Raw genomic sequence first — 11109 nt, forward strand, 5'->3', positions numbered from 1 at the left:
TTGCCTTTAGGAGTTTGAATTCTCCTTAGTGTGAGTTTCTCTGAACTTTCATGCCCTACACCGTCACCGGAAATGGTCCTAGTGAGTGTCACTTCCCCAGGAATCAAGAGGCCATAGGAAAATGTGGGCATAGCGTGCATTTGCGGAGAACTACTGTGTATTTAGCTCCCTGTTTGTTCGTGTTCTCGCATCCAACCCCACAGCAAACAGAGCGGGCATGAAATTCCGAGCTCATGAGGGTGCTAGAGCCTGCCCTGGAGCCCAGTTTTCCTGATCCACCACCCCTGCCTCCACTCACCTGCTTTGTGGAAGTGTTAGGTTCACTCTCTGTGGAGCCAGTCCAGAACATGTGCCGTTGTCCACCCCTGCTGCATCCTTTCTCGGTGAGGCTCCGACTGCAGCTGGTGGGGCTTCCCTCTGTCTGCCCTCATCCCAAACCAGCAGAGTTCTTTGCTGAGCATTTCATCTTCGAGAGTCTCTCCTTGGCACCCTGTCCTTACCCTCACCCCACTCCTTCCCTCTCCCAACCCTGTAGAGGTTTGGCCTTCAATAGGCTCAGTGACCATGAAGTCGGTAGGGCCACTTCATGTTGTGGATTAAACTTAACCTGGTCCTAGTAAATCATGTCACCTCTCCCTGGTTGTGTTTTTCAATTATGTGCTGACTTTAGTGAAAAGCGCTGTACAAGGTATAGGTTAATTGTGTTATTCTAAACTGTTGAAGTGACCTTGTTGTCAAATAGTTTTTGCTGGGTTCTCTTTGTATAGACTCAGTCTCTGAAGACCAAGGCATCCTACCGGGCTGATCATGTCACTTCTTGCCAGCATCAGACTACCAAGAAACTATTTGGAATTGTCCTTTACCCGTATTGCTTGCTCTTACAGCATTGACTCTGAGGTGCAGTTTTGTACTATATTGAAAAAATGTTTTATTTTCCTTAAAGTTGTGATACTATGTCTGAAATTGTACATACTCGAAATGATGTAGTTCTGGCAGGTTCTATTTGGTTGATATGATCTTATATTAAAACAGAATGCTGCTTCCACACACAATAGCCTGTGAAGAGGGGTACCCACATACTCCTGTGTTCACAGGGTGGGCCTGTGGCTTTGACTAGGATGTATAATTGTCCTATTTGGAAATTTTTCAGAACCTCCACCTTGTGGCTTTGCAAATCCCTTGAACACCCAAGGGCCCAGCCACCTTTCCCTTGTCCTGATTGCCAGGACTAAGAGGGACCAGGACCATGGGCAGCTGTCTGTGGGGGGAGTCTGAAGGACCCAAAGGGAACTTAGCATGAGATAAACAGGAGGATGAGAGAGAAGCAAAGTGAGAGGAGATTCTTCTCCATCTGCCTGTTGCTGCAGGATCCTTGGAGTGTGGGCTTTAGGGTGGGATGTTGTACTTCCAAAGCAACTTGCTTTACCGACCTAAATAGTGGAAGTCACTCATCTTCCCTGACCAGAAAAACAACAGAATCCCATCTGTTGGGTGTGGCCATTTTGTATTTCCCATACTTAAAGAAACTGCTTTTAACTCTTAGGCCCCGTCCTGAGAACTGTGCAGAACGCTGAAACCCTTTTCTAAATAAAGCCTAAATGTAAGAGAACCAAAGAAGCGTCTTAGGTTTCTCCCCAGTTTTCTGTCTCCTGTCAGGCGCCGCGTTCCAGACTGCTGGCAGATCAGCCTTGGCTCTGTCGCTGTTTGTTCTCCTCTGAGTCCTCTGCAGAGCAGCTCTGAGTCCTGATTCTTCCAGTCAGACAAACAAGCATGCACTTGTGTTTCACCCAGATTTCAAGCTCACACACACTCGGAGCCAGTGACTCACACTGGCAGCTGTCAAGAGTGTGACTTTGGAACAGCCTCTGCTCTCTGTCAGCCAGCTCCCCGAGGCCCGGTGGCTGGAGTGTTGCTGAATACCTCTGCTGGCAGATTCCAGGAGGCTGACCGCTGCAGGGACAGTGATGCTCCTGAGCTGCATTTGGACAAAGGGAACTCATACCTACGCACCCAGTTCTTCCTGCCAATAAAACATGGCCTGAGCAACCCGCTCAGAAGTTGTAATTGAATATCTCTGCTAGACATTAGCTATAATTGAGTTAGGGGTTGCTCAAACCAGTGCCTTTTTTCTTTTCTTGATTTTTTTTTGTTCTAGAAAGACCTTAGTTAGCTCTTAGTTCCCCGGTGTCAGAGACATTCCCTGTATGTGCCATTTTCAGTTGCTCTCAGATATCTTCCCCGTTGCCTCCCGTTGTGTATTTTTCTCTATCTGCCACAAGCTGGATCACGTCTTGTTTTGTCATGTGGGCAGTGCAACTGGACCGTTTACCGCTTTTCGAGTTCGGATAATGAATCAGCAGTCGTTGGTATCTGTGTGTTGGATGCAGAAGGGCGAGTTGCCTCCTTGGTTTTAGGGCTGAAGTCTGATGGGATTGTTCTGCCCTGCTTGCCTTCCCTCGGCCTGTTTGAGGCGTCATGGACCTTGTGGAGTTGCAGTCACTGTGATGGTGACATTCACTGGAGCATCAGTGGATTCTTGTACAGGGTCTGAACCTGAGCTCGTAGTTGCTGTTTCAGTGCCTAGAAAGAGAGCATGAGTGGCCGAGGAGTGAGTGGGCATGCTGGGGGGGGGAGCTGCTCTCAGAGGACAAGAGAGACCACACAGCATGCATGGCAACCGGCAGTGGACTCTAGTCATTGGCACAGATGGTGCCTACCTGCTGGTGTCTCAAAGCTTTCCCTGGAGCCCCTCTGTTGCTGTCTGTGCTCCCTGAGGTGGGTAAGGGAGAAAGGAATGTTAGGGGCATCTGCACCTTCCCAGGCTTCCTTTCCAGCTAAGAAAAGTCTGGACCCAAAAAAGATAAGCTGCACACTCACATGGGAACAAGCAGACGACTGAGGCCTGTGGGAAGAAATGAAAGAGCATCACTTGACCAATGCAGCATGGAGCCCAGGAAAATGGCCCTCTCCTTCATAGTGGTTTCCCATACCAGGGTCTCAAGAGCTTAAGGGGAATGGCCCCAGTACCTGAGGATGGCTGGGATCTTGACCTTCAAAACATCACAGCAAAGAAAAAGTCTAGATTCTCCTATGGGTAGGTCTACACCTGGCCACCCTATGCAGTCAAGCAGCCTATCCATTCAGATTCCCACTCACAGGGGAAAGTGTGTGGGTGCCGGGCAGCATACAGGAACACCAACAGGGAGGCCACCAATGTCACCACCACTCCTGAGCCTGCAGCACCCAGTACAGCTGGGTAGGCACTGAAGGCAGGGTCCACTAGGAGGTGAGAACATGGATTGTATTAATTAGCCCCATCAATGAACTTGGGCAACAGTGCCTCACGGGGTACAGAGATGGTGCCCTGGTCATCCCAAAGGCTCTGCTACCCTTTGTAGGGGGACCCAGGGAATGTGGAGTTCAGCCCTTTCCCACTGATGGGGGTGTCCTGGCTGCCTGGTACTGATGGTTTACATCTCCAGCCAAATCCCCATTCTGGCAGAAGATACATAAGGCCACTATTTCTCTTGGCATCATGGGGCTGAAGGAGCTAGGCTATAAAATAAGGAATTCCCAGGACAGAGGGAACAACAGGAAACTGAGCCCTCCTATTCCTTGAGAGGTGAGACTGAGGCACAGAATGGGCTCCTCTTAAACCCTCAGCATCCCATTCTTTCTCTAGTTTCTTTGTATTGAAATTGGCTTAGGGGTCTCCTCCTATGCCTGGGGCTTCCTGAGCTGCCCAAAGAGAGGAAAGAACAATAGTAAAGGACAAGTAGAATGCACACATAGATAGGCTAAGGGAGCCATAAGGGTAGAAGCAAAGGACTGGAGCAGGGTACCCTGTGAAGGGAGGAGGGGCCAGGTTTCAGTTCTTTGAGGCGGGGAAAGGCGAGTTCCTCCCTATTGCCAGCCCAGCACCTGGTGTCTTCACCTCCGAAGGATATCCTGCAGTGTGGTGATTCATAGCCAGGATGCGGAAGGCATAAAGGACCCCTGGGTCCAACCCTCCCAGACGCCGGTCCCTGCTCTCTGGCTCGATGTCACTAGCTGCTACCTCCCAAACACCAGCTTCTGAGCTTGGGACACTGGCCCTCTGCTCCACCAGAAAGCCCGTCAGGTTCCCGGGGCCGTGGATGGCCCACTGCAGCTGCACCTCTCTCCGTTGTCGCCGGTAGGTCAGGTGGCTGATGGTGACGTTGGGAGGGGCTGGATACCCTGGAGGTGAGTGAAGATGGAGATACATACAGGCATCTGGCTGGCAGCAGCCACGCGGCTTTCCCCTGCGGACAGACCGTCTGCAGAGAGGAGAGGTGGGATGGTGCATACATCCCTGAGCAGCTTCCCTCTCCATTTTCTCGTTGACAAAATGAAGGGGTGTGGAGTTCTATGCTCGTATATTTAAGATTCCGTAAGATTCATGATCTGATTCATGACCCATCTGGGTCATGCCCTAGGAGATAACCCAAATTTTGGAGAAGGTGATTTTCAGAACTTTCTGCAAAGCCCTCTGCAGCCATTGGTCACCTACATCCCCTGCCACAGGAACACACACATCCTGACACTCACTCAGGACCTCCAGCAGCACATTCCGGCTGCTATTGCCTAAGGCATTGCGGGCCACACATTGGTAAGTGCCCCTGTGGTGTGCTGGGTCAGCATCTCGGACTTGAAGGCGCAGGTGGGTGCCCTCAGGGTGTAGCACAAATCCGTAAGTACTTCCTTTAAACTGCTGTTGCTGGGGTCCCAGCCAGATGAGCTGAGCAGGTGGGGTGCCCCGCTGGAGAGCACAGCCCAGCCAGGCCTCTTCTCCCTCCAGCACTGACACTCGGGCTTCATCCACTGCCAGCTGTGGGGCTTCTGCAGAGACAGAGAAGGTGAGGCTGAATAAGCAGCTGCCCCTGGCTGGTGGGAAGCCCGTAGCCGGAGTGAAGAGAGAAGGCAGCTCTTCCTAGGCCACTCGGCCCTCCTGTTCAGAGTTCTGATATGGTTTGCTCTACAGTCTGCTGGTCATTGCAGGTTTCCTGAATGTTCTCCCACATTCTAGTGTCTGTAACGTCAGGTAGGGGCTCTGCTTACTCATTTCTGCAACAGCACCTACCAGGGGTCTCCTTCCTGCACTGGCCTGCCATCTCCCGGCTGGCACAGAAAAGGTATCTCAGCTTCCTAAGGTCCGTGACAGTCAGGTGCCAACAAATCTCTTACAAGGGAATTTCCGAAGCTGAGTAATCAGGAAGGAAGTATTTTGGCTGAGGATATCCTTAAAGCCCACCAAAGCATGCTCGTCTCAGAGACTTCGGAGAGCAGGTGGGAATCATTTGGTGAGGCCTGTATCATACGATAGCTCCTGTTCACTCTCCTGACATCTCCAATCTTTCAGTATTGAATCCTGTTTTTCACGTGTTCGTAGACTGGGGAGTGGGTGAAGACAAAAGGAGGAGCCAAACCGTAGATTAAGCAGCGGACACAGGTAGAGAGATCTTTGACACATAAAACACTGAAAGCCAAGAACATGGTCAGGCACCTCCTTTATGCAAATACAAAATGAGAAAAGCAGTCACTGTGATGTCCAATACTAAACATAGCCACCAGCCACAGGTGACCACTGGGCACTAGAAATGAGGCCCGTATACAATGAGATGTATGGTAACTTATAAATATGCTGCATTTTCAAGACAGGGTGGAAAAATGTTAAATAACTCATAAATAGCACTGTTACATTGGAAAGAATTTTAACTATATTAAATTAAATGTTTTACCTCTTCTTACTTTTTTTTAATATGGCAACAAAAATTACATATAGCTCATATTATATTTTTATTGGACAACACTGACCTTGACCAACCTCTCTCATTTATTGATTGGGGGGGTGGGGCTGGCAAGATGGCTCTGTAGAAAGGAGCTTGCCACCAAGACTGACAGCCTGAGTTCACATGGAGTCCCCAGAATCCACTTGTAGAATGAGAAAAACGACTCCCACACATTGTCCCCTGACTTCCACAAGAACAGAGTCGCAAGTATACACACACACACACACACACACACACACACACACATCAGTCTCTCGACTCACCTTTGCAACCCAACACTGCCCACCTTCTGGTTCTAAAGGGCTTCCCTCTCCCATACCCCAAAGCCATGACTAGGTCCTGCTCACCCAGCCTGAGCTGGCAGTGGGAGCCAGGGGCCTTGAGTGGGTGATAGCCCTGACAGGTGAACTCTCTGCCTGCCAAATCACTCTGAGCCTGCAGAAGGTAGACCGCCGGCGAAGAGCGCGGGTCCCCCAGAGACTGCTGATGTCTGTCCAGCCAGCTCAGCATTGCAGGAGGTTCACCTCCAGGCCACTCACAGCTCAGCATGATGAACTGGTCACCTACTGTGGCTGTGGTCCGGCAGGTTGGGTTCCCTGGAGGTTCCCCTGGAAAGGAGTGATAGGATCAGTGTGGCCCTGTGGGAAGAGGAGGGGCTTGGCAGGCCCACCTCTCCCCAGCTAATTCCTCCACTCAACTCTTATTCCTCATCATTTACCCAGGGCTGACCTCGTGGCAGAACAAAGATGTGAACGCACACTAAGTAGCTAGTATATAAGTTGGTGAGTACTAGATTACAGGTAGAAAAACAGTGATGGTAAGGGCCGTCTTTGAAGACAAAATCACATTGGAACTCTGTCTTGGGTGTGGTTGTACTGAGGAAGATACATTGGCAGAGAGAGCTCTGAAGGTCTGTTTCCAGATCAACATGTAACAGGCAGAAACAGAATGTAAGGTTGAGGGTGTCACAGGCCAGGGCTCCAAGTGGGAACTGAAGAGAGCAGGAAACTGAGAACTAAGTGTTACCATCTCCTTGTTCCCTGAAATGTCTGGGAGTCAGAAGTCCAGGCCTTAATCCAAGACCCCAGTTCCCTCTAGATGCCCCCTGATTCGTACCCACACCTCCTGGAATACCAGCATTCTGGGTGTTACCTGTGTCTACTTACAGAGAGTGACCCTGCAGAAAATGGGCATGGCCAAGGTTGGGTGCTGTCCCATGCACGTGAAGATGCTGCCGTTTGGAAGTCCGGTGGCTGGATAACTCCAGGTGACATTGCTGGGGGCAGTCGGGCCCATCCCTTGGGGCCCTGCCCAGTGAAGTTGGGCATTTGGGAAACCCCCAGTCCAGTTGCATAGCAGGGTCACACCTCCAAGGGTAGGGAGCACAGCACAGGAGGGCTGCCCCTCAGGGGGATCTGGGTAGAGAGGTGGGTGAGAAGGAGCTGAAGCAGCTCCCTTGCCGATGCCCAGCAAGCCAGGCCCAGGTTGGGACACGGAGAAGTGAGTTGACAAAGGAGAGGGAAACAGGCAAGTGAGGGTTGGTAAAGAAAATGCTAAACCTTCAGGCCAAGGAACAAGGAGTTGAAGGGTAGGCAGTTCAGAGTTCCTGTGGGATCCCAGAGGCCCCTGTGAAAGGCCTTTGGTTTTCATCTTTGCCCCTGGGCATCTGGCCTCACTGTTATTGCAGCACCCTTCTCTGTGCCTCAGTCCAGGGCCTTGAGACCATGGGAATGGCAGCTTTGGAAGGGGACTATGGAAAGCTAGGAGCTTCCCCTCTCCCAGCCTCTTCCCGTGGTCTCCCTTAAGCCTTTCTCTAGTTCTCCAGACACCCCTTACCCCACTGCCAACAACTTTGACACCACGTCCCTCCGATAGCTGGAGGCTGCCAGTGCACATTCAAGGCTAAGCTCCAGGTCTGGGTTCCCTCCCCACAACACTCACAGTAGATGGTGAGCTGCACAGTGGTCTGCGTGTGGGTATCTAGATGTCGGTTGTGAGCCAGGCAGGTATACAGGCCTGTGTGGGCGCGGCTAGCGCTGGCAATGACGTAGGTGGGCCCAGTGTGGATCTGAGAGTCATCACGGAACCACACATAGTGACTGGGTGGATTGGATGCAGCCAGGCAGCTCAGGATCACCTCCTCCCTCTCACTGGCCCAGAACCCGTCCTCAATGAATCCCAGTGGCTCCACAGTAATCACAGGTTTGTCTGGACCATCTGGAGGACAAGGAGGGTCCATCACACCTCTCCATCCTTTGTCTTTTCATTCACTCATGCTATTGTTGCTGATTCTCTTCGCCCATTCCAGGAGCACGCAGTACACAGCAGCTGTCCGTAAGCCCTGTGCTGGAGCCTCCTGTCAATCACAGACTGGGAAGGGTGAGCCAGCCAGAGGCACAGTACAGTCCATAGTGGGAAGGACCGGCTAGCGGCAGGAGTCGCACACTGTGAAAGCTGAGCTTGGACTGCAGGGTTGGGCCGAAGCAGGGAGCCTACTAGGCAGATGAGAACGAGGTCAAATAACTGCTTGCTCTAGGTGTCTGGGACTGAGGTATTATCATAGGAATGTCTGGCCACTCCAGACTCCAGAGAGAAGAAAACATGGGACAACATTCTGAGCATAAACCTTACAGACAGCCCTATTCACTCTGCTGGGTGCCAACCTTCTCTCCTGCTCCAAAATTAGGATCTCCACTCCTGACATCCTCTCCAATTCCCAGAGGAGATGGGAGTCTCTGCCAGCCTCCATTCTGCTTCCACTCCTTTCCCTAGATATCCTGCTCTCTTCACGGCTCCATGTCTGCAGTCTGTAACCCCCACACACTACCTAGTTTATGGCTGATAGGGCGCCATCAGTCCCTGCTCCTTAAAAACTGGGGACCACTGGGCCAGATGACAAACTCTTGAATATCAAGAGGTAGAGGCAGGAGAATCAGGTGCTCAAGTCTAGCCTGGGCTACATAGTGAGTTTGAGGCCAGCCTAGAGACAAACAAAAACAAAAACAAAAACAAAAAAAAACAAAAAACAAAAAATAAAAACAACAAGCGAATGAACCAAACTCTCTAGACTACCACTGCTCTACAGATGCATGGGGCCATATGAATTTAAATTCTAATAGTCAACTCTTAGTAAAAATAACCAATCAAATAAACCACACCAGGTTTCATTTTAATACTTATGTTTATCCAAATATATTCAGGACGTTATTTCAATAGCTACTTAATCTAAAAGTTACTGCTCTGCTATTTTGTATTTCCTCACTCCAAGTAAGTTTTCAAAATCATGGATGTGATTTGCCCTTGTTAGTAGAGCTCAAATTGGCCCTGTTCTCAAGTGATCGAAGACACACGTGTGGCCATCGTACTGGACACTGGAGCAGCTTTGTCTTTCTTCAGCCTTCACCTTCTGGCTTCTAACCGGCACTCTCAGCCTCAACTTTTGGGCCAACTTGCTGTCCTCTCTACTCTATGGCCCTTTTCCCTGCAACCCCAGGGGTCCACTGACCAGTTAGAGCCCTGTGTAATCAACACAATGACCCATTTTCAGGCTCATCCCCATCTTGTAAGTAAGGTTCTGACTATGCAGACGCCCTTTCCCCGGGGGAGTGGGGAGGGGAAATCATGACTTTCAAAGGTTAAAAACCTTGACATGAGAGGCATTTTGGGCCATGATGGGAAAATCATCGTCTGCAGCTTGCCCTTTGGAATCTGTGGAAGGCTGGGGCACACTTGTGAAAGAATTTGGGGAGTGGAACCGGAAGAAAACTTGGGTAGGTAGGGGGCAGCCAGTGTCCCAAGTTCAACTCACAGATGACATCTAGGAAGGCGCCATCACTGCTCAGCTGGTTGACGGCATTGCTGGCACTGCACACGTACCAGCCTAGGTGCGTCCGATTGACTGGATCTAGCTGGAGCCTCGGCTCGGAAAGACCCACCAGGACCTCGCCAGAGCCTTGGGGTGTGTGATGGTGCCAGGAGAAGGTCAATGGCTCTGTGCCCTCCCTCACAGCACACGTGGCCACCACGGAGAGTCCTTCTACCGGGGATGAGTCATTCAGTTGCACCCGAGGCTTGGACACAGGCACTGACCAGACGACAGAGAAGCCTTGGGTTTGTCACATAGACCAATGTCCAGTGGACCTTGCCCTGTTGTCCATGGGCTTGTCCAGTCACTTAATCTGGAACATCCCTTCCTCCAAATCCCAGGTTTCCTCACTCCCAGGAAGAGCTACCCTTTAAATCTGGGGCATACCACATGCAAAGAAAATGGGAAGTCATGCAAAGAGATACAAAACAGCTGACAGGTCAGCCTAAGACTGGCAAAAACCAGATCTGGTGCTTTACCCAGCACGGTGAGTGTGAGGTACAAGTAGGTGGTATGGACCTGGCCACCAGACACGAGCAGGGTCTGGCATAGAAAGTGGCCATGGGCACCCTCTCGGAGTTCCTCTATCACCAGGCTGCTGTTCCTCAGACTCACGACCCCCAGAGCTGACGCCCCAGACTCTATCCTTGTAGAGGCTCCATTGGTGACTGCTATAGGCTGGAGAACCAGGGAACCCAGTGGAGTGAAGCTCCAGAGGACCGCGATGGGGGCAGGACCGGGTCTGCAGTCTAGCTCCACTGAGCTGCCCCGTACTCCTTGGAGAGACACATCCTCCTCCCTGGGGTTGTTGGGGGTTGAGTGGGGTTGGCCTGGGAACACAAGAGACAACCACGGTGTCTGTGCTGACCTAGATTCCAGGGTGCACTCCCCCTCATTTCCTGGAGCCTGATTCTTGTTCTGTAGGCCCAGGCAGACCAGTGGGGTTCAAAGAGTCTGTTGGGCTATTTCTGGGGCTTGAAGGTAAGAGATAATCCCTGAGGAAGCCTGAGGGAATTCCTTGATTAGATGCTAACTGATGTAGAGAGGTGTCCTTCTGCCAGCCTGCTTTCCCCAACATCCATCCATCAAACCATCTAAGAGTACAAACCCATGGCCTCCACCTCAAATTAATGAGTAGGAATCCTATAGTCTGAGAAGGGTCCCAGAGACCAGGAGTCTAATTTTTTTTGTTTGTTTTTTGTTTGTTTTTAAGATGAGACAGGGATGGAGGAAGACCTGAGTGTCACTCACCTGAGGCCCCTGGATGCAGAAGACAGAAGAGCATCAGCAGCCGGCAGCTGAGTGGTCCCTGATCCGCACTCACACCCACCATGGCCCCATCAGGGCACCTGAGGGTCCTGCCTAACTTCTGAATCTCTCTCTTCAGGGCACAAGTGTCCTGAGAGGATGAGGATCAGGATCAGGTTGCCAACC

The 11109-nt window shown here is 51.1% G+C and overlaps 1 protein-coding gene across 1 annotated transcript; it reads right to left on the reverse strand.

Moving 5' to 3' along the window:
• Positions 1-2473: 2473 nt before the first annotated feature.
• On the reverse strand, positions 2474-11109 carry Vsig10l2 (V-set and immunoglobulin domain containing 10 like 2). Its single transcript, XM_060383361.1, has 12 exons — positions 10927-11109; positions 10155-10505; positions 9619-9894; positions 7752-8027; positions 6977-7225; positions 6158-6418; positions 4570-4860; positions 3922-4218; positions 3157-3279; positions 2878-2902; positions 2718-2770; positions 2474-2580 (listed from the first exon to the last, which is right to left on the reverse strand). The coding sequence occupies exons 1-12, from the start codon at positions 11006-11008 to the stop codon at positions 2474-2476; spliced, it is 2391 nt and encodes a 796-aa protein (XP_060239344.1). The 5' UTR covers positions 11009-11109.

This window comes from Meriones unguiculatus, chromosome 1, assembly GCF_030254825.1.
Source record: "Meriones unguiculatus strain TT.TT164.6M chromosome 1, Bangor_MerUng_6.1, whole genome shotgun sequence".
NCBI classification, from domain to species: domain Eukaryota; kingdom Metazoa; phylum Chordata; class Mammalia; order Rodentia; family Muridae; genus Meriones; species Meriones unguiculatus.

What these genes read in the sequence shown, in the direction of transcription:
- Vsig10l2 (XM_060383361.1), bottom strand. Translation starts at nt 11,008, where the DNA reads ATGGTGGGTGTGAGTGCGGATCAGGGACCACTCAGCTGCCGGCTGCTG. An exon ending in TGTGCAGCTCACCATCTACT is followed by an intron (nt 7,226 to 7,751) that starts GTGAGTGTTGTG and finishes CTCTCTACCCAG; the next exon opens with ATCCCCCTGAGGGGCAGCCC. An exon ending in AGTCGTCTGCTTGTTCCCAT is followed by an intron (nt 2,771 to 2,877) that starts GTGAGTGTGCAG and finishes TACCCACCTCAG; the next exon opens with GGAGCACAGACAGCAACAGA.